This window comes from Dunckerocampus dactyliophorus, chromosome 19 (genome assembly GCF_027744805.1).
Source record: "Dunckerocampus dactyliophorus isolate RoL2022-P2 chromosome 19, RoL_Ddac_1.1, whole genome shotgun sequence".
Lineage (NCBI taxonomy): Eukaryota > Metazoa > Chordata > Actinopteri > Syngnathiformes > Syngnathidae > Dunckerocampus > Dunckerocampus dactyliophorus.
The window spans coordinates 2,540,210-2,563,463 of NC_072837.1; the positions used below are offsets into that span (position 1 = coordinate 2,540,210).

Below are 23,254 nucleotides of genomic sequence, written 5' to 3' on the forward strand. Positions count from 1 at the left end.
CCATCCTCCTCCTACCTGTCTGGCCCCCGACGCTGTTCCTCTCCAGCTCATAATTGGATTCGAGTCTGGCATCGTGGTCCTGTGGGATCTGAAATCAAAGAAGGCAGACTATCGCTACACTTATGATGAGGTAGGCAAACCTCATTTCCCTTCGTCTTCCGCAAGAGCTTTTCAAGTCATTCTTCCGTATCTTTTAATGCGCAGACTGGAATTGAAATTACGTATTCATGAACAAATAAGCTGTATAACCGTTTGCAGAGCGCCGTAGTTGACTCCAAGAGCAGCTGGCGTTTGGAAATATATAAATAAGTACGCGCTTCAATACCTTTTTAAAAGTGATGATTGTACTGAAGGAGGCTGCAGGATGACTTTGTACTTCCTGTTTCATCTCTGAAGGGGCAGAAGGAGACTTTATGGTGCAGAGAAGCAGCTTTGGAGCATTCTGCTGCTTGTTTTTGTGATGTATGCGTGACGTGGGGCTGTAAACAAACATGCTCTACGCAGCGGAGTAGCATGCACTCATGTTCTAACATCGTTTTGCTAACTTTCTTCCAGAAGTTATTGTCGTCCTCCCTGCAGGCGGCGGAGTCGATCTATAAATAAAAGCAAACGCAATAAAGTAGAGAGAGTGTCATGACGCTCAGTGCACTTGTGTCCAACGTTATTGGTTTGCTTGCAAAATTGTATTTCTGCTGGTGCATGTGCAATATTTGCCAGGCGTGTTAACTCAGCCAAGTGCAACTTCTCTGGCGTGTTTGCGTGCAGGATTACCCAAGAACTACTACTCTGTGGACGTGTGTGGCAGAGCCCAAGGAAAGAACCAAAATAGTTTGGATTTAGATTTTTGACTTGATATCTTTTATTTAGACCATGTTTGTAAAATGAAAGGCTAAATTAAATTAAGAAAGAGAAAAAACTAAAGAAAGAAAGTAGAAAGAAGGAAATACGACCCCTACCCAGCTACCTCCTTGCTAACTGACCCATCAACATTACTTCCGACTCACGACTTCCTTCTGGTATGACTCCAGTATAATACAAGACTTCTTACTCCAGCAACTTGATTATGATTATTGTCATGATCATATTACAATAATGACAGACTAAAACGTAAACGCTGTTATCAGAATTCACAATTTAATTTAAATAATGATTTGGAGTCTGTGTTTATTTATTTATTTAGATTTTTGTATTTATTTTCTTGATTATGATACCTAATTCATGAATGAATAAATGAGGAAATGAATGTAACCAATGACTAAAATAAAAAGATGAATTATGAATAATACATCATTGGCACACATACATTGAGCATTTTTAACCTTATTTGATGACATGGATAAATAAATAAATATGTAATAATAATGTATTTATCATGTACATACATTTTGGTACTGATCCAGGATTTTATTTTTTATTATAGTAAAGTAAATATAAACTAAAATTATAATTTACAATGTAAGTATTATTTAGTTTTTATTGATTTTAAGTGCATTATTATGGTTTGCTTATGTATTTTAAGTTGACAAATGTAATGTATTTATTGTGGCCAAGCAAAGGCTTCGTTCTGGTGATGATGCAGGCAGTGGATCCGGAAGTTGTCTATTTTTGTGTTGTTTTAAAAAATGTCTAAAACTTGCTCCACCGAGGGCCGCGTGCTGTAAAATTGGAGCTTTTTATATATTTTTTAATTTGGTAAAAAGGCTACAAAATGAATTAAATATATTTCAATATTTGAGATTTTCTTTTGTTGAATTTTATTCAAGCAATGTGCTGTGGGCCAATAAAAACCAAACATCCCCCGCCCAAATGGCTCCCGGCCGCACTTTGGACACCCCTGGTATGAGACGTCGCTTCTTCTCCTTCAGTTGTTTAGACGTTTCCGACTTTGTGATGCACGTTAGCACCACCTACAGGACTGGAGTGAAAGATTGTAGTGGAATACTTGCTGTTTTGCAGCACTACTGCTTTTGGCAAATGCTATAAAAGCTGCTTTTTCATTGGTGGACTTTGCAGTGGGTGGTGTTTCTGCTGCTCATAATCTGCTGTAGCTTCTCACGGTGCATTTATCAGGCATTGTACACTACAGAGGATCTCATTCATAAAAAGTCAGCATGGATGTACAAGAGTTGCTGTTTAAGATAATGAGATTATCCTAAGACTCACGCTGGTGGTCTCTGTGCTAGTATAAGCATGCTGTGATAAGAAAGGAAAGGAGAGTGGATTCTCCTCACAACCATCTCTCCCTCCCCGTTAGATAAGCTAATATCCTCACACTGCTCCCGGGGCATTACGGCCTCCAGTATTGAATCTCCCCGGGGGGCTTATCTCCGCTCTCCAAAGCCCTGTAGTGACACCTCTCTGGAGACCGGAGGAGGAGTGGGCGGGGCCTCGGCTGCTAGGGTTCGGAAATGACCCTTGAGCGCTCTCCTTGCTCTCGTAGAATATCTTGAGGTTAGCCCCCCAGCCGCTGGAATCCAAATGGAGTCTGAATGGAGTCTGATATTTCTAAAGTTGGCCGCGTGCAAGGACACAGAGGGCGATCATTTAACGTATCAGTGCGCCGCATCACCAAGCTTTGATTGCTGAATGACCTTTCCTTTGCTATTATTGTGGACACAGCCTCCATTAATTACAATGGATGACGCTACAATGTGTGCATGGACCAAGCACACAAGCTCAACGAAGCCTGCTTTTTCAGCATTTACTCTACTTTTTAGTCGTTTTAACAAGCACATATTGCACCATCACACAGCAACACTTATCCTGCACAACCTTTGGGGGAAAAAAATCACATTTGTTTTGTTAACATAGTAGGAAATTCTACTAAACGTAAACCTAAATAAAATAATAATAATAAATAGAATAACAAACTGAGTGAATAAATCTATACATTATACATGCTGCCTGGGCGCTGCAATGACGTCAGCCTCGCTCTGGGTTCCTCTGCCTCCCTCTTGTGGACAGAGGCACATTGCAGCGCCATAACCAATGAAATGCTTTGCTGGGACGAAATCCATTATTGGAAAAACCTGGGGGGCGGGTTATTCGTATTGGTACTTGTATATTTCTTAGCTACCTTTTGAGTGTTAAGTTGCTGTGTGATGATTGGAGATGACACTGTTAGACTGTTACATTGAGGAATGACCTCCTGCGATTTCCAGGGGGTTGACAAGCTCGTTGTGAGTTCATTTATAGCCCGTGATTGGCTCCTGCCAAACAAAGAGCTACCGTTTCCTCACTGACTCATGAGCAACACAGTATTTAAATGATCTGTAGTAGTTCTGAAGTAAAGGAGATGCCACGAGATTACAACATAGCCATAAAATAGCCGTACCGCTGTATAAGCCGCAGGGTTCAAAGTTTAAGAAAAAAGTAGCGGCTTATACATCGGAAATTACGGTACATTAACAATAAATACAAAACAGTATTTTCATAGAATATTGACTATATATGTGGAGTCTATTAATTAAAGATTTATTTTATGTAACTGTGTAGAAAGGTCACATTTATACCAGCTGCAGTGCCTCCTTTTTGTGTAAAATCTTACTAAATTGACAAGCACAGGCCTTTCTTTAGACTTGATACAGTATTCCACCTCCAATAGAGTCAGGAATAATCATTGAGACGTCATAAAACAAACACTCATCTCCAGTGTTCCACATGTTTTTTTTAAAATGGGAGAAGCTCATAATTGACTTTACAGTGACTGTTGGATGAATGCTTGTTTTCTGAGATTAAGCCTCCTGTGAAAGTGCTGACTTGGAGCTTTTCTACTAAATTAGCTGCTGTGCTTGCCTAACGTGTGCATGAGCATCTCATCATCCTAGGAAAACAATCTGTGAAAGTTGTCCTTAAGTACATCACAGCATAAGGGCCACATTGGAAAAAAAAGTGAGATTTTGAGAATAAAGTCCTAAAATTAGCGAGAATAAAGTGGTGATATTGCATGTCATCGTGTCATACGTGTCATACGTGTCAGAGGGAACATAGAGCATAGCTCTTCAGGAAGGAAGGAAACTTTCCTCAGCTATGAAAACAGGGGACTTAATGACCTTTGGCCCCGCACAAAGGTATTGCTTTGACTTTTTTCTCATAAATTTCCAACTTTTTTTCTCCTAAATGTATGACTTTTTTCTTGTAAATTTACCACTTTTTTCTCCTAAATTTATGACATTATTCTTGTAAATTTACAACTTTATTCTAGTAAATTTACGACTTTTTTCGTAAATGTATGACTTTATTCTAGTAAATTGATGAATTTTCCCGTAAAATTACGACGTTTTTCTTGTAAATTTACGACTTTTTTCTCGTAAATTTACAACGTTTTTCTTGGAAATTTATGACTCTGTTCTCAAAGTGTCAGATTTTTTTTTTTTCAATGTGGCCCTAATACTGTGCCGTGCTAATGCAATAAATCAACACAACAACTGCGCTTGTTTGATATGCAGTAGAGTTCATGTTAATACTCGGTGAATGCTTCCCAGTCATGAATATGAACGCAAGTTAAAAAGTACGTTTGCCTCACGGCGGGTGCTTTGCAGGGTGCGAGTGTGACGTGCATCCTGTTAAAGTGGCACGCTGACATCCCTGTGGTTTCCTAGGCGATCCACTCGGTTGCCTGGCATCACGAGGGCAAGCAGTTCATCTGCAGTCACTCAGACGGGACGCTGACCATATGGAACGTGAGAGGCCAGGGCAAACCCATACAGACAATCACCCCCCACGGTAAGGACAAACATTTGAAGACTTGATGCCTTCATCACGCTCCTCCATTGCTACTTGTCCCTGGAGAGTCTCCTCACATGCCTCCCTCATAATTGTTAGGAGGATTATTGTCAGTTCAATTATGTTCCTCCTCTGTTTGCTTTGCCGGGTATCTGCATATACATACATTAGCTGCACGCTGCTGTCTTTGCTTTGTTTGTCCCCTCCCTCCCTACTCTCTGGAGCTCTGGGAGGACCTGCAAGAAGCGGTGAAGAACGACAGGAACAAAGAGAGGAATGAAAGGTTCTGAGTAGCTTCTGGTTATGCTTGTGTTATGGAAAGGATATGAGCGCTCAGGCTTTTTAATTACTTGTTTCTCCAAATGCTGCCCGCATAATTACTTTGCTATTTAATGTGCAATTATGCAAATTCCTTTGACAGGTTTAAGCAAGGCTTACGAGTTCTTTAATTCGCTCTTATTTAGAAACACACTTTATTATGAGGTAGGCCACTTTATGTATATTGAGGGATCTAGCGGGCATTGTCTAACTGCACAGGTCAGCACTGATTTAATTGGGCCTGAATTAAGCTTTAATAATAAAAAAAGCCGCTGTTGTTGTATGATGGTATTTTAGACTTAGACTGTATTGATCCACAAGGGAAATTGCTTGGTTACAGTAGCTCAATTGCAGAAGGAAAAAAAACACTCTGAAATAAAATTAGTGTGATATGAATAAAATATAATCAAATAGAGAATAAGATAAACACGATTTGCATATTTACAAATAGTGTGTAAAAATATAAGTACACTTCATACAAGGGAGGGCAGACAGTACAGCGCAGTATTGTTGTGGATGATCGGATACAAACAGGTGAGGTATTGTGGAGCTGGATGGCGTGTGCAATGAATGAAGTCCTGACGCGTTCACTGTGGGAACGGAACTGGAGGAGTGCATGTAATAACAATACCAATGGAAAGGAGGGGAGGGGTCCAAGATGGAGTCAACTCCAGTCACTTGTGTTTGTTCCATTTCAGGAAAACAACCCAAGGATGGAAAGAAGCCAGAGCCTTGCAAACCCATTCTCAAAGTGGAGTACAAAACCACCAGAAATGGGTAAGAACCCAAATATATCATTTATTTAAAAATATTTAGAATACAGGAAGTCTACAACTGAAAAGAAAATCACATTTTTTTGTTGTCATGTTATGAGAAAATCATAACATTTTAAGTATAAAGTTTTTAAAAATTACACAAATATTCTAAAAATTAAGTTGCAATTTTTTGGGAGAATTGAGTTATAATATTACAAAAGTAACTGTCATTTGAATTATTTTTTGAATTCATGAATTCAAATATTAATAATAAATTAATTACATTTACATTTTTGAAATAGTCATACGTAATTTGTCGTCTGTCGTTTCGCACCACAAAAGAGCGAAACCATTTTGGTTTGTGGCTTGCCTCGACGTTAGAGGATAAATAATTAGGGATCCTACACCATCCCCTCATGCTAGAGCTGTCCTATCTAGTCTTTGAGTGTGAAGCGATGCCGCAGTCCGGTTGCGATGCCCTGACAATACATTGACTTGGATGAATGAGAATACTCACAGACTGATGAGCGTCTTTTGTGTTTGCCGGCTTGCCCAGGGAACCCTTTATCATCCTGTCTGGGGGTCTGTCCTACGACACGGCGGGCAGGCGGCCTTGTCTGACGGTCATGCACGGGAAGAGCACTGCCGTCTTGGAGATGGACTACCCTATAGTGGACTTCCTCACGCTGTGTGAGACGCCGTACCCTAATGGTTTGTATCATGTTGCCTGACACGCGAGCACCTTTCTTTCTGCTTTCCGTGTGGAAGTACACGCGTGCAACAGCCTTCCGTCCGAATGGAATGAGCATATTTGCTGTTTGGAGGAGTCAGCAGCTAAAACAAGTGTCAGTGAATGCTTGCTAATCTCCAATGTGAAGCCGTGTGCGGCATCATGTGGCACATATACAGTACAGCTGCAGGACAGATTAGTTACGTAATGGCGACTTCATTATGTCACCGGCAGCCGGCTCATCTCCTCTCACAATACACATCACAATCCAGTGTGTGTGTGTGTGTGTGTGTGTGTGTGTGTTAGCATTAATATGCAGGCTGATGCGTTCAAGTGGGAGGAAGGGAGACACCAGCATGCCAGGAGTAAGTGAAGTTTAGATAGCGTTAATGAAACATTCAATAAAACTTCAGAAATATTTCAATAAATAAATAAATGGCAATTAGAACGTACGTTAAATCAAATTTTAAAAACATTGCAAAACAAATAGCAAATAAAACATATTAAATAAATGTAAACAAATATTACAACGTAAGAACAAAATAAAACATCTCTGAAAAGATCAAATATGTTTAGCCATTATTTCAAAGAGGTTGGAGATGAAGAATGAAGATGGTTCCAACTAAATACAGTGCCTGAAAAGGCCTTTTGTTAGATGTACAAGTGTAAAAATAAGTTAAGCGCTGTCAATAAAAGCGTTCATGACAAAGGCGTAACGCAAAAGTAAGCTCAGGCATGTGGCTTTTTTAGCATTCTTAATTGTCATGCAAGTGGAAAAAGAACCTCGGGTGCGTTTTCTTTGGAGGTGCGAGCCGTTCCACCTGCATCACGAAGATGAAGCCTCCCTGCGGTCGCACGTGTGATGATAATATGTTCATAACATTTGCTCGCTAGCATGGTGTGTTCATCTCACGAGAGTAATACCGTAAAGTCATTACTTCCTCCACTCTGCAGATTTTCAGGAACCTTACGCCGTAGTGGTCCTCCTCGAAAAGGACTTGGTGGTGATCGACCTTGCACAAAACGGGTGCGTGCGATAGCTCTCCGTCCTCTTGACAGCACGCACGCCTCTAATAAATGCCCTGTTATTGAATTTTGTGAACAGTTACCCCATATTCGAGAACCCCTACCCCCTGACCATCCACGAGTCCCCGGTGACCTGCTGCGAGTACTTCGCCGACTGCCCCGTGGACCTCATACCAGCACTTTACTCTGTTGGCTCTCGACAGAAGCGGCAGGGCTACAGCAAAAAGGTAAGTCATTGCGGTGGTCTACGTCTATGTACTGTATTTCTACTTCAACGTTTGGTCAAAAAGCCATCCTGATGATGAGGGCACCTATGACGGGGTATTACAGCCACATTAAAATATAAAAAAACGAGAATAAAGTCATCCATTTACGAGATTAAGAATTTACGAGTCGTAAATTTAAGAGAAAAAGGTGTGCGTTTCCGAGAAGAAAGGTGTACATTTCCAAGAAAAAAGATGTGAATTTTAGAGTAAAAAAGTTGTACATTTACGAGAAAAAAGGTGTAAATTTACGAGAATAAAGTTGTACATTTACAAGAATAAAGTCGGCAATTTGCAAGGAAAAAAGTTGGAAAATTTACAAGAAGTCGAAAATTTACAAGACAAAAAGTCGTAAATTTATGAGGAAAAAGTCATATGTATGAGAAAAAGGTGTAAATGTGTTCATTTATTCATTTTTGTCCTGTGCAGCCATGAGGGCAGATAGTATTGTTGATCTAAATGCCCTCACGTGCTCAACAGATTTGCTCTGCCAGGGAGAAGTGTGAGATATGAGATACACTTCCCCCGTTTTACAGAATTTATTCAATGTTGATGTTTTGGCGTTAGGGTTAGAACAGGGCCCTCCCGGCCGGCATGGCCCCCAGAGCAACCGACAACGCCTAACAGCTGCCAGCCACTGGGGGAACAGCTGGACGATAGCCCCCACCCGTCCCACATAGCATACACACATAAATAGATGAAATACAATAAAATAAGTAAAAAATAATAAAAAAACAAATTAAAACCGCCCTCCCTCAACCTACCCTCCCACCCGGGGAGACAGCTCCTCAGAGACAGCTGGGCACAAGTCTTTTTTTAACGTAAATTTACGAGAAAAAAAAGACGTAAATGTGCAAGAAAAAAAGTAAAGTGGTAAATTTCTGAGCATAAAGTCGTAATAAGACGTGCCGTGGTGCTTCTTTCTGGTAAATTTACAACTTTATCCTCAAAATCTCTGATTTTTTTTTTTTTTCCTTGTGGCCCTAATACTCCATCTTAAGCACCGAAATCCGACTCGTAAATAAAATGAGTCAAGACGCGGACAAGACAGGGTTTTATTATGGAGGACAAATAAATGCACCGTACAGCCCCCGTCACAATAAAAGGTTCATGGTGCGGAATAAAAAAGTAACACCACATTTTTTTCCAACCCTTGTCCACTGGCCAATAAAAACCGTGCAAAATTAGAAATGCAAACGGCACCATGATGTTCAACAGCAAGAGGGTGGACTGCGAAGGCGCCACCTCGTCAACCATCGCAGTAAAGATGCTTAAACGCAACGCATTTGTATGCATCGCAGGCATTTGATTGTGCAGGGAACATTTTCATGTAAAATGGTAAATGGAACTAAGAGTGCACATTTATCTACTGATGACGCAGCATCAGTAGGTTGGGAGACATGGATGTGGCCCACCTTCAAATTTTGTCTGCCAAAAATGGTCTCTTGCTTTGATTTGGATGGACTTAGGACATTTTTCCTCATGGATCATGCATCATTTCATTTGTGTGTCCGTGGAAGATGCCCGGTGGACTACTTAGTGGTTGTCTACTACCATTCATGTCTAGTTTTTAATGTAAAAAAAAAAAGTCCCAATAGTATGATGATAAAACAATAATGTTATATACGCCCATTTTTTCCAATTTGATCTTTTATTGGATCTTTTATTGGATTAGGGACCTGACTCACAGAGGTTTGTTCCAAAAGCCAAACAGTGTGGTTGCTCATGCTGTGTCGTAATAGAGTCAATTCAGCAATGCTTTGTTTGCATTATTTCTGATGCTTTGAAGAGCTATTTTCATGACCATATTCAATTCCACAGATTCACACAAAACTTATCAAAAAAAAGGATCGTTGTCAGAGCAGATCGGCAAGACTATAAAAAAAAAAAAAGAAATGCTCGGCTCAGATGCCAAAAAATGTGTATCGGGTCATCCCTAATTGAAAATAACAGGAATGGTGCAGAAAATGCACATATTTGACATTTTCATTCCAGTAAAGTATTTTATTTCTGTGACTCCAAAGACAAATGCCCTGAAACAAAACGTCTTTTACTTCTCTGAATGCAGTTATGTTTGAATCTGCTGAGAAACTGAAATGTCACGCGCCACGTTAGTGGTCATATTGTGCTGCTGTTGCACCCTTTTGGGCTGTCCTACGTACATCTCAGCCCTTCTAGCCGCCCCCCCCGCTTTATCTGTCCTCGCCCTTGTAGTGGTGTTCTAGCCCTGTGTGCTAAATGTCAGCACGTACTGACCCAAGCGTCTGCTTAGCTCCCTCGTCTTCTCTTCTTGCTCTTAAGCAAACGTCCAGTTGAGCTGCAGGGCTGTTGAGGGGGGGGGAATAAAATCACCATGAGTCATCCTGGTAGCTTTTGTGTGTTTTCAAAGACACACACACACATATGAAAGTGCACGTCATCCACACGCTGTTGTGTGAATCAGTGTTTCCAATGACATGTCATTGTCGGTGATGTCGTGTCTGCTTCCTGTCCAGGAGTGGCCTATCAGTGGGGGCAACTGGGGTCAAGGCACACAAAGCTACCCAGAGATAATCATCACAGGGTGAGATATCGCACACGATTACATGATCATCGCCATGCATCATTATTTTCTTCTCCTCTTCTATTCCGACCGCGTGGCCCTGTGTTTGTTTTTTCCCGTCTCCTCTCCTCACACGGCGTTCTTGTCCAGCTCCGTCTCGCTCTTCTAAGAGTGCCACCGCTTGCAGAATGTTTGCCTCCCGCTGCAATCAGCCAAATTGGCAAGAAAACAATGACGAGAGCAGGAGGAGGGGAGGAGTACAATTGTCTTGTCAGTATGGTGCACGACTACATCTTGTAAAGAATGTATTTCTTTGATTTCAGTGTTTGTTTTCAGGACTGCCTATGTACTGTATGTGCCCAAAAATGAGCAAATCACTTCATCAAGCATGTATGGCACACAAATAGAGGATGCCCAGTGTAATAATAATAATAATAATAATGAATTAGATGCTATACAGCGCTTTACAAGGCACCCAAAGTGCTCCACAATGAAGTGAACCCCCTGCTGTGGTTGTTTATAGTCATGTGCAGTATTTCTGGTCAAACACCATTTCAATAAGTAGCAGTCCCCAAATGAGCGTTTCTTATGTCTTTCTTTACTCTCGCACTTTATTAGGCACGCTGATGGAACGGTGAAGTTTTGGGATGCCTCTGCAAGTAAGTTCATTCAGTGACTAAAACCTTTGGCTTCGTTGTGTTGAAGGTAGGATGAAACAGGAAGAGGGCGCATGGCACGCGGCACATGGAGAAATACAAGAAAGCATGCAACGTACGACAACAAATGTGTTTTCCTACACTTTAGTGATGTGCGGCTCGATACTGCAATATCGATGATTCCGATACCAGCTCTTTATGCTCGAAAATCGATTCTCAAATCAAAATATCGATACTTTTGATACTTCAGTCATTTGAGGCGGTCGAAACGGAGCCACGTGTGAATTGTGAATAAAGTTTTCATTCTCATGGTAGTTCTTGATATTTAGTTATTTACTTTAATGGTTTTATTATTTTACTTTTTTTTATTGTTTAAAATACAATTTTCCCATATTTTATATGATTTTGCCCTCTTTTTTTCCTGTGGTTGTATTTTAGTTTGGCTTTATTGGAAATCGCCTTGCTACCTCAAAACACTTCAGGGTTTTAAATAAATAACTTAAATGAAATATTAAATTATTAAAATGAATAATTGATTGAAATGAATCATTTAATCCCATGAATAATTGATTTAAATGAATAATTGATTGAATTAATAAATGAATGAACTGTCTTGTATTCTTTATGCTATGAATTTCACTCCGTATCGGATCAGAAATGAAATCAGTCGCATTTAGATTTTTTCAATATATTTTTTTAAATTTAAGCAGCAAAAAAAAAATGTTTTTGGTAGTGCTGTGAAATGATTCATTTTTAAAATCAGATTAATCACAAGGTTGCTGTGACTCTAATTGAGATGAATCACGATGAAATATTACAAGAATCCCTCGTTTATCGCGGTTAATTGGTTCCGAAGGGTTAATTAAGAGCAGCGTTCCGACTGCTGTATTGATAAAACCGAAAAACACAACAAGATGCAACTTCAGCCTTTCTGTGCTCCAGTTCAGCATCACAACAAGCAATTAAATGCAGGAAAGAACGCCGCTCCCCAGACCGTGTGCGCCCTCTTGCCACCTAGCATTTGTGCACAGCTCCTCGCGCTGAAAGTGATCTGATTGCTTTATTTTTGGTGTGTTTGCGCCAGTAATGCTCCAGGTGCTCTACAAGCTGAAAACAGCCAAGGTGTTTGACAGGAACCGCTCCAAAGAGGACAAGGGCAGCACGGAGGTGTCGGATGAAGACCCCTTCGCCATTCAGCTCATGGCCTGGTGCCCCGAGAGTCGCATGCTGTGTGTGGCGGGCGTGTCGGCAAACATCATCGTCTACCGCTTTAGCAAACTGGAAGTAACCACGGAGGTGGTGCAGGTAGGGGGAGTGGTGGGGAGGGTTCTCCTTTCTCTTTATGCCTTTCCACACACGAGTGCTGAGACGAGATAGTCCCTGCGGATGACAGTATGGTTGCCATGCCAACAGACAGCAGTGAGGAGGCAAAGCTAGATAATCATTATAATCTGCCTTGATGGCGACTTACGGGGGTGTAGTGACTCACTGTTTAGTGACATAAAGCGAAGTGCTGTTTAATCTTGCACGCCGCCCTTGCTCTCTTTTTCTTTTTTGCGCGTCTCTGTGTATTCCTACTAATGGCGCCATTTGTTTGTGCCAACGCCGCGGTGCCTCGTGCGTTTGTTGCACATGTCAAAGTCGACGGCGTTCGCCTGTCAATCAGCAAACGACGTAGGCGCCGCTGTGATGTGTTACTTCCTCACGGGGCTGCTGATGAATTTTGATGACTGTCGCTGGCAGCAGACTTTGTGCACTCAACTCAACTCAACATGTTCAAATGCCGACTGTGTTAGCTACTTTAGCTCCCGTACAAGTATATTGTACAACACTGCAGCAAAACAACCAGTGTTGTAATACTGGTAAGGCGCAAATTGCTGATGAAGTGATTGTAAACAGCAGTAGGCGCCAACAGCTGACTAGCAATGTTTTAAAGCGCCTGCAGAGGTAGATACAGCTGCTGGATGCAGACCGCCTCGGTTAACATCCGCCTCGGTTAGTGCGCTTTTCGGCTAACATCCCAAATTTTTGCAAAAATTTTGCCGTGGCTTGGGTTCGCCCGCATGGCTAGCGGGCAATTGGGTGGGCGTCACAAAAAAGAGGTCAAACTGATGTTAAATGTTGTGTGTTAACATTTTTGGGTGTCTGGAAGGGAGTCGTTGGATTTACATTATTTTCTATCTGAAAATGTGTTTTGGTTATAGTCTGTTTTGGTTTGAGTCGGACCTCCTGGAATGTATTAATGACGCTAACGAAGGCACTGGAGGTTGGGGCACTGAAGGTTAGGGCCCTTGCAGAAATAAATGTAGAGGTGGATGGAGATGGGTTGGCCATTCCAGAACATTCTGAAGATCCTGCAAGCATGGAGGGATGCGCCATCTTTTATGTGAATTTGTCCTCGTTTTTATGCCCTTGTTTAGCTATTAGAAGTGCGGATGCAGTACGAGTTGAACGACATAGAGTCTCCAGAGGGCGGAGGCGGGGAGCACACGTCGGCGCACCCGACCCCCGGCGCCTCCCCGCAGACGAGTGGCCCGCCTTCCCACCCTTCCACCAGTAGCAGCAACTCTGATGGAAGCAACATGCCGTGCCTCAAGTGAGCTACGACGGGAGCGACACACGAGCGTGTTTCTTGTTTGGAATCATCAGCTGCTCGTCATCCTCACTGGCTTCTCTTGGCTGTTCCTTGCAGGGTGCGCAGCACTCAGCTGAAGCAGTCTCCGGGTTACCAGGTAGACTTGGTGGCGCAGTTAGTGTGGGTGAGCGGAGAGCCTCCTCAGCAGATCACAAGCCTGGCACTCAATTCCTCCTACGGCCTGTAAGTCAACACCATACACTCTCTGGACAAAACTATCGGGACACCTGGCCACTTACACGTACAGGAAGTGATAGATGAGTCGTCATAGCTATTTCCTGTGATGTTAAACCTACAGTGACGAAGTAATGAAGATAAACTGAGCTTTAAAAATGCCGCGTTGCTATTTGCTGACAGTCCCGAGCACTGCTGTCAGCAAGATGGATGTGCTCCCAAATGAAAACAACATCACCGTGCTTTTCTTTCACGTTTTGCATCTTAACCGTCCTCCTCAGGGTGGTGTTTGGTAACAGCAACGGCCTGGCCGTGGTGGACTACATCCAGAAGACGGTGGTGCTAAACCTGGCCACAGTGGAACTGTACGGCTCCAGCGACCCGTACCAGAGACAACCACGCTCACCGAGAAAGTCGAGACAGCCCTCTGGAGGTAATGTGACACACGGGAAGAAATAAATGTTTGGAAAATACACTTCACTTCAACCAATAAGTGCTTACCACATTTGGGAATAAAAGGCTTCTTATTCTTGAAATAGAATCACAAAATCACAAAATGATCGGAATTCAAATAAAAACAAAATTATTGAAAAATGGTCTCAATTCATATAATGATATTTTTGAAATAAAATAGCAATTAAATATTGACATATTCGATATAGAGTATTAGATATTATCATGTGTAATATTATCATAATTATTGTTATTCATTCATACTCACAACATTTTCTCACATTACATTTGAATGCATTGTTTATCTTATTCTAATGATCTCTAGTTACATGAATCATGGAACAAAAGTATTTGCTCGAACTTGATATACTACTACGCCCTGTGATTGGCTGGCGAACAGACCAGGGTGTAACCCGCCTCTCGCCCAAAGCAAAGCAGCTGGGTTAGGCTCCAGCATACCCCCGCCATCCTAATGAGGATAACTGGCATCGAAGATACAGTAGATGGATGGATGATGTTCTATCACTGCTAATAGTAATAATTATACTGTAATATAGTAAAAGAAAATTGTATTAGCTTGATATATCATTATTATTAATAATAGAAATATGTAAAAATTCTAGAAAAATCTATTGAATTGAATTAGAAGTATAATTAGTAGTATCTTACATAAATCATGGAATATATATGCACTTTGCATTAACTTTACAATATATAGTATTAATAATCATTGATTTTCTATGCCGCTTGTCCTCACTAAGGTTGCAGGGTACGCTGGAGCCTATCCCAGCTGGCTTTTGGGTGAGGGGCGGGGTACACCCTGGTCGCCAGCCAGCCAATCGCAGGACACATATAGACAAACAACCATTCACACTCACATTTACACCTTTTGGATAATTTAGAGTCGCCAATGAAGCTAACCTGCATGTTTTTGGAATGTGGGGGGAAGCCGGCGTACCCAAAGAAAACCCACGCATGCGGAGAACATGCAAACTCCATGCAGAGATGTCCAAGGAAGATCGAACCCAGATCTTCCAGATCTCCTGACTGTGTGGCCAACCTTCTAGGCCACCATGCGGCCCTAATTTAATTTAATTTAATTTAATTTAATTTAATTTAATTTAATTTAATTTAATTTTAATTCCCTGGTAGAATTTTAGTTTCTGGCCGTGTTTTACTGCTGTGAATCTTTAACCTGTCTGGTGATGTCATTACTGTGTGAAACCTGGTCGTGTGACATTGATGACATATGGGATGCTATTTTGATATGAAGCGTGTGTAGTTGCCAATGTCACCGCTGCGAGCATCACAGTGACTGTGCAAGATCGTCGTGTCTGTGTTCAATGTGGACACACTGCCACCTTGTGTTAGAAGGGTGAAGTGCATGTAAATATGAGGAGACACCACCTGCACACAAGTTCGATGATGAAGTGGTAACGTGTGTGTGCACATAAAATAACACACACAAGGGGCCACATATTTACACACACACACACACACACACACACACACACACACACACACACACACACACACACACACACACACACAGCATCTGGTGTCAGTGAGTGTTGAGCAGTGGGCTGGCACCTGTCAGGGCTTGGCGAGGGTGAGGGGTAATCAGACGTCCAGCTGTGCTTCACTGCCAGCAGACTGCTGCCCTGCTTGGCATTCTGCCTCATTGGACCACAACACGCACGCATGCACGCACGCACACACACACACACACACACACACACACACACACACTAGATGAAGAAATATTAAAGTGATGCTAAAGCTTCCTTGAGTGCACACACCTTCCTATGTAGCCCTTTTTACTCATCATAACAGCCATCTGGTACGGTTAAGTCATTTTATATGCTTTTGTCTTACATTGCGCTTTTACTACGTTACCAATATGTTCCACTTCTATGGTTATTATCACTGGTACCCATCTATGGTGGCATGACAAAAACAAAAACAAGAAAAAAAACAAACTGACATCGCACGCGACGATGGTTTAACCCCAATTTCAATTCACTTTGCAGACATTTTTTTTCCCAGAAAATGTTGTTTGAACCCCAAATTGTACCTCTTTTGGGATGTTTGCCTTCTCTGGAAACAAGAATAATAAGTTTCATCTCCAAACCTTTATTAACTGGACAGGTCATTTTATTTCCGTGACATTTATGCACGTGTAAAAAGAGGTTAGCCACTGAAAGTTTTATTTTTTAAAAAGTGACATATAAGTGCAGAAATAAGTGAACACGCTGCCTGACAAGTGACTCACCGTGGAAATAGAAATCATCTGTTCCAGGGTCAAACTGTTACCCTAATAAAAGCTTTCTTAACTGTGCGGACAACGTAGGAAGTCACGCTGTAAAAAGAAGTTCACTTGCTGCGGTAATGAATACTTAGGCTTTATGATGGATTGACTGAGTCATGTGATCTCTGGCGCAGGACTGTGCGACATCAACGAGGGGTCGGCCACGTCAGAGGACCGCTGCAAGTCTCCCACTTCAGGTAGCATGTCCTTATGATACTGTATGACGTACATCTGCTTGCTAAGGATGGAGGCTCATGTTCCAAATAAACTTTTTGATTTTATTGTAATTGTGGATCATCTAACTGGAACACTGCTCTTATGTCTTTCCAACGCCTCTCATTCTATTTCGCATTTCTATTGACTGCTCCGCTTGAATGTTGTACTGTTAAAGCTTTGTGAATGGTTTCTCCCCCGTTGCTGCTCTTTCTTTCTTTTTCTCCATTATGCAGAGCTCAATAGACAGGAATAAATAGAAAAAGTGTGCAATAGCCTGGAAACACATCCAGGCTCTGCGATGCAAACAATGACACAATGAAGGGCGGCTAGCGCCACTGGAAGATTTAGAACATTAAAATTCAATCTATTAAGTGTTACCATTACATCACTCAAATGGACGTTCTGATGTTGTGTGTTTTACAAGTCTATATCTCAGATTTACGATCATTTGATATCAGCTCGTGTTTTCTTTTGTTGCGATGCATGCACATCCACTTCATAACTAAACACACAGAAATATAAACCAAATTTTAAAAATACTAATATTCTAACCTTGATTTTATTGATCTGAAAGCAGGAAGTTCAATCCTAATAATACACGTTTTTCACGTACGTGACAAAGCTGAGATGCTCTCTACCCAGTGCAGGCCAAAAGTTTGGACACACATCTTCTTTATTTTCACAACTATTTACTTTGTAGATTCTCAAACCTGTGACTGAACACACGTGGAATTATGTACTGTGCGCCTTGTCAGGCTCACTTAGTGCAATTTCTTGCCTTATTAGCGGGGTTGTGTCCAAACGCTTGGCCTGTGCCATGTAACTCCTTAGAATTATCTACACGTGTTGCTCTACAAAATATCCAAGTGGCGCTTGCATCCTTTAATTTTTCACTGTGTGGCCCAAAATCTAAATATTACAGGAATAAAGTAGAAATAGTCAGGAAAAAAATAAAAAATCTAAAGAAAAATGAGCAAGATATACATTTTGTCAGCTATAACGCAAAGCTTTAAATATACAAACATACTGTCTGTACACTTCCTAGCTGCTATGTGTATATGCTAGGATTGGTTTACAGCATATAAAATACAAGTGGCCCACGCATTCTTTGATTTTTCAGTCGGTGCCCTTGGTGGAAAATGTTTGGACACCCCTGCTGTAAATGTCCATTAAGAAATAGACAACATACAACTTAAACAACATGCGGTGACGCTGCATCGCTCTTGAGTGAATGGACTTGTGAGACAGCGCCCTCTACTGGATTCATAGCTCCAGCACGCTGTCTATGTCTTTTCTTTTCACTCTTGTTCCCCCTGGCAGGTAGCGCCATTAAGTTACCGTATTAAAAAACTATTTTACCATTTAAATCATAGAAAAGAAATCCACAAATACGCAGGGGCGCGAATGCCGAAAAGGATGTTAAAAGTGGCCGCTTGTATGTAAAGACAAGCCAAAGGATGTCTCTAACTTGACTTCTCCCTCCCCATCCTTCACACTCCCTAAAGTGTTGATGTCAAACAGCAATCTCCAACAGTTCTACAATGGAGGTGGTAGAGGAGGTAAGATTGGCCAATGACTTTCATGAGATGGACAACAGTAGTCCACATTTGTCCACCCTCCTGTCTCTGTCCTCCATGTCACCATTGTGGCATTTAGTAGTCTGTTAGTCAATATCTGGGCTAGCCTCTGTTCCCAACTGTGGTATCATGAAGATGCTAACACGTGAAGGAGGAACGGCTCATGGAGCAGAGGCTAATCTAGAAGCTAGGTGGCAGCGTGGCTACACGTTAGCCCTGCATGCTACTTGTATGTAACACGAGCGTCCCGGTATGTCCATGTGCCTGCGTTTGCCATGTGTCCCAATGTCCTCGACGGTGATTGGAGTACTTTATGTCCATGATGTCGGCAAAGCAAGCCAGGCCTGTCCAACACTGACCGGTGTGTGTCTAAAGTTACCCTCAACTTGTCTTTTTAGCCAATCACTTATTTGCTCTTAATTCTATTGGGCTGTAAAATTTGGCTCCACCCATTTTAATAACTATGGTAGTTTATGTCTTTTTATGTTTTAAGGACCATATTTGGTAACTTAAAAGTCAATATGGACGCCACACTTCTCACTGTAAGGCAGAACCATGTGACTCCCTCCAGCCAATCAGCAAAGAGAGGTAGGGAACGAAAACTAATGAGAGGAACGTATGTTAGATTGATTAATAATAATAATAATAATAATAGGATAAGCGGCATAGAAAATGAATGGATGGATGGATAATTATTTTTATTTACCTATTTAATTATTCTAAATAAAATAGAAAAAAGCACGCAATTAAAAAGGTTATATGTATACATTGAAATGAAATAAATATAAAAATAACTTACAAATTATATTTCACAAATTATTTAATATTAGAATTTTACAATTTAATTCATGCAAAGTGCAAAGTGTCAAATTATTTATTGTTATTAATTGAATCACATATTTTGACACAAAAAACTTTGTTAATTTTTTCATTAATATTAAAAAAATAAATGTATAAAAAAAATAGTGGGTAATTTATTTTTGTATTAATTACCATTGTGATTAAGTCATTTATTGATCTAATTGGCTTGGTATGTATTCAATTTAAATTTAAAAAAGCATTTTTTCCAGTAATCTTTTATTTTAAAGTTATTTATTTGACTTGCAGTTGACAATTACTAAAGAAGGTAATCCAGGGTCACCATGGCAACAATAGCGCACGAGAGAGAGACAGCGCAGACATAAATCAATATAATGCAGTTCCAGCTCGCCTTTTCCACAGTGTGTTTCTCCGTGTGTTGTTTAGTGTGTGCCCTGTCCTTGTTTCGGGTGCATGCTGCTGTGGCATGACCACCTTCAGTCACGCTGCACTTCCGTTGCGTCCGTTTCTCGGAGCATTGTGCGACATCAGAGGTGTCGTCCCCTTTTTGTCCCGTGTGTCACAGCATGCCTCTGTTGCTCCGGGACGTCTCTGACTTGAGTCTTCTGTCCTGTGTACAGCATTTGGACGTCTTTCCTGTCAATCAAACAATCTCCAGGCTCCTACATTGTGTCTTTTCAGCTGTTTTCCTGCAGTCCTGGAGCTTTGCATGGCATCGTGTTTGAGCTTTAGACGTGTGCTTTTGTAAAGAGGGATGTTCTCTTTTTTCCAGCAAAGATGTCACGGAAATTAAGCTTGCCTACTGAGCTAAAGCCAGACTTGGGTAAGCCTTGACTTCGTGTCTCCAAACAAACTTGCTATGATATGCAGTGATGCCACATTGCCCATTGAGAACGCAGCCTCCAAATGGGCAGAATGTTCTTTTTTGAGTTTGCACGAGATCACAGTGGCACTGATCTGTCCCCATTGAAATCCACTGATGTGATACTGAGACAATGTGGACTTAAAACAATAAAATGTCAGTGATTCCACCAGAGAGGTCAGTGGCGCTAAGCTTCGATCTGCACACTCCATCAGCGCTCTGTAACTTCTCCTGCTTTCTCTGCTGTCTTCTCCATATGCTTTCTGTTCTGCCTCTGTATTATATATCAAATGGCTCAACCTCATGGACGGAGCATTTCGAATCAGTCGCAAAGACTCCACATTGAACTACATTTCCTCCATAAATTCTTCATATTTTTATGGGACGGGAGACTCTTAGGGACCAAATATGGGCGTGACAGTACTTGAAAGAGTTTACAGCTGAACCCATTTAAACCCGGTTGCTAACCAAAACAGCAGCACCCACTGAGACTTGTAAGCAGTCTCCCACATGAGTTCAAGTGTGTTGTTATTTTAAATGAGTCGCATGCACAATGTTTAGCACTGAAGTGGACTGGACAATGTTGTGTGCCTCCATGTTTATGTTCTAGGAAGCTACGCACCTTATTAGTTCCACCCAGGCGACATTGGTTCTTGCAGTTTACCTTTATTTTGGTCTTAAACGGCAGGCAAACGTTTGGACACACTTTGCCATCATATTGAATGAGCTCACGTTCAAAATCAGTGATCTCTTGACACACACCAGAATCTTGCAGAGTGTCCCAATACTTAAGCATCATACACATTACCCGTATATCTACTGTGCGTGTATTTACACTGCACGTTCTTTACCTTTCTGTCCTTTCCTCTCACTGTCCTCTTGTCCGTATGCCCGCCCCGGGGTGCCAACCCTCTAGACCACCGGGACAACTCGTTCAGCCGCTCGCGCTCGTCCAGCGTCACCAGCATCGACAAGGAAGCAAAAGAAGCCATCCTCTCCTTCCACTTCTGCGAGATCTTCGCCCGTAAGGGAGACAGCACTTTATCGCCTTGCCTGTTTGTGGGCACCTCCCTGGGCACCGTGCTGGCGCTGGCCCTCACGCTGCCGCCTGCTGGGGAGCAGAGGCAACTACAGCCTGTCATCCTTTCGCCCACAGGTAGCAGTACGGTTGTTTTGGTACCCTGACAGCTTTGGATAAATGATAGAAAATCATTTAATGAACAGTGCAGTTATTTTGGTGCCCTTTCCACTTTTGATAAACACTGTTAACCAAACAATGCAGCTATTTTGGTACCATTAACAAATTTGGATTCAATTGTTTGCCCGACAGGTTCGTTATTTTGGTGCTACTAATTAAAAGCCCTGATAAGACCTGCTTGCTGAACGTGACTTTGTTAGTTTTGATACTAAATGTTTACAGAACGTTGGTGCTGGGGCCGTTTGATACTACAGTATTTGCTTCCCAAACAGTAGTGGTATTTTGGTACCACTTTACTTTTGGTAAAAATGGTTTACCAATCAGTATGGTTAATTTCATGCCACTAACAACTTTTAGTAAAAGAAAATACCCTGAGCAACTTTTGATGAAAATTGTTTCGAATATTTTGGTACCCTGAACACAACTGCGGCTCTCCTAACACATTTTGATTTAAAAAAAAATGCATTTTACCCCAAACAATGTTTTATAAAAATTGCAAATAACCATTCGAGTCATTACAGATCACTATTTAGTTAATTCCTGGTTATTTTAGCACCCCTAACGACGGGACAACATTCTGTAGTGTTGGGCTGCCAAAGGTGTGACTTGACCCCGTCTTCCTCAGGCATGCTGATCCGACTGAAGGGCAGCATCTTGCGGCTGGCCTTCTTGGACTCCGCCGGCTCCCTTTTGCCGCCCGCCTTTGACCCCTGGTTCGAGCCCAATGTCTCGGCGGACGGCGAGGAACGAGAAAAGGTCCGCAAGCGTCGCCCCGTCTCGGTGTCTCCTTCCAGCTCGCAGGACCTGAACGAGGGCCAGTACGCCGTGGTGTGCTCCGAAAAGCAGGCCAAGGTGCTTTCCCTGCCCACCCAGACGTGCATCTACAAACACAGCATCACAGAGACCTCCTTCATCTTACGTGCTGATGTGGTCCAGATGAGCCAGGGGGTGTGCTTGGCCTGTTTCTGTGCTAACGGCCACATCATGACCCTCAGGTGGGAAGCAGTGGAGTCCATTGGTTCAAGACCGCTTTGAACAATTTCCCTGTCCTTTCATGTAGTTTGCCGGGACTGAGACCCCTCATGGACGTCAACTACCTGCCTCTGACAGACATGAGGATAGCCAGGACCTTCTGCTTCACCAACCTGGGCCAGGCCATGTACATGTGCTCCCCCACTGAGGTCCAGAGGATCACTTACAGTCAGGACACCTGTGAGAACCTACAGGTGAGGTCCACAGCGTAGTTGATAACAACAGAAAGCAGTAATAGTCAAGGTTTGTGCTCGTTGCAGGAAATGCTTGGTGAACTGTTTACACCAGTGGAGACACCTGAGGCACCCAACAGAGGGTTCTTCAAGGGTCTCTTTGGGGGAGGAGCACAATCCCTGGACAGAGAGGAGCTATGTGCGTAAAATGGACACCCTCCCACTACTCTGCTAGTTTCTCATTTTCTCTTCTGTCTTCCGCACTCAGTCGGCGAGGTAGCAGCCGGACGAGCATCCCGAAGCCTGGCCCAGCACATCCCGGGCCCGGGCGGCATCGAGGGCATGAAGGGGGCGGCCTCGGGCGTGGTGGGAGAGCTGGCGCGCGCACGGATAGCGCTGGACGAGCGAGGGCAGAAACTGGGCGAGCTGGAGGAGAGGACGGCCGCCATGATGGCCAGCGCTGACTCCTTTTCCAAGCACGCACACGAGGTAAGAGCGCAGTCTATAGTATATGTCCCTCGCCACTTAGCGCTTACAATTCACGGCTTCACTTTATCACGTTTTTTTCCAAAATATGTGATTAATAAATCATGCCAAAAAATAAGCATATTAAAGCAAATATTACATATTTTTTGCCTAAATTAAACATTTTCAAGCATTCAAATGGTTAAATGAAACAAATGTTATTTGGAGTTTCCTGTTTGCTTTTAGTTTATTTAGTACTTTAATACAATCTGTGGGCATGAAAGTCGAATAGCTAATGTAATAGTAATAACGTTCAAAGGAAGTAAG

The 23,254-nt window shown here is 42.1% G+C and overlaps 1 protein-coding gene across 8 annotated transcripts in view; it reads left to right on the forward strand.

Annotated features, from left to right (window-relative positions):
• stxbp5a (syntaxin binding protein 5a (tomosyn)) overlaps positions 1 to 23,254 on the forward strand; it is a 78,876-nt gene that overhangs the window by 53,407 nt on the left and 2,215 nt on the right. For 3 of the 8 annotated variants that reach the window (XM_054762353.1, XM_054762359.1, XM_054762361.1), the window contains 20 exons: positions 47 to 130; positions 4,602 to 4,725; positions 5,742 to 5,820; positions 6,355 to 6,509; positions 7,483 to 7,555; positions 7,634 to 7,781; positions 10,313 to 10,380; positions 10,978 to 11,018; positions 12,100 to 12,320; positions 13,436 to 13,611; positions 13,708 to 13,833; positions 14,106 to 14,257; positions 16,720 to 16,782; positions 18,307 to 18,360; positions 19,970 to 20,019; positions 20,933 to 21,215; positions 21,883 to 22,252; positions 22,318 to 22,483; positions 22,550 to 22,661; positions 22,731 to 22,951. In XM_054762353.1, coding sequence (XP_054618328.1) covers positions 47 to 130; positions 4,602 to 4,725; positions 5,742 to 5,820; positions 6,355 to 6,509; positions 7,483 to 7,555; positions 7,634 to 7,781; positions 10,313 to 10,380; positions 10,978 to 11,018; positions 12,100 to 12,320; positions 13,436 to 13,611; positions 13,708 to 13,833; positions 14,106 to 14,257; positions 16,720 to 16,782; positions 18,307 to 18,360; positions 19,970 to 20,019; positions 20,933 to 21,215; positions 21,883 to 22,252; positions 22,318 to 22,483; positions 22,550 to 22,661; positions 22,731 to 22,951 — 2,766 coding nt within the window. The remainder of the gene's footprint in view (positions 1 to 46; positions 131 to 4,601; positions 4,726 to 5,741; positions 5,821 to 6,354; positions 6,510 to 7,482; positions 7,556 to 7,633; positions 7,782 to 10,312; positions 10,381 to 10,977; positions 11,019 to 12,099; positions 12,321 to 13,435; positions 13,612 to 13,707; positions 13,834 to 14,105; positions 14,258 to 16,719; positions 16,783 to 18,306; positions 18,361 to 19,969; positions 20,020 to 20,932; positions 21,216 to 21,882; positions 22,253 to 22,317; positions 22,484 to 22,549; positions 22,662 to 22,730; positions 22,952 to 23,254) is intronic. The other 5 variants (XM_054762356.1, XM_054762354.1, XM_054762355.1 and 2 more) reach the window with 5 other exon arrangements.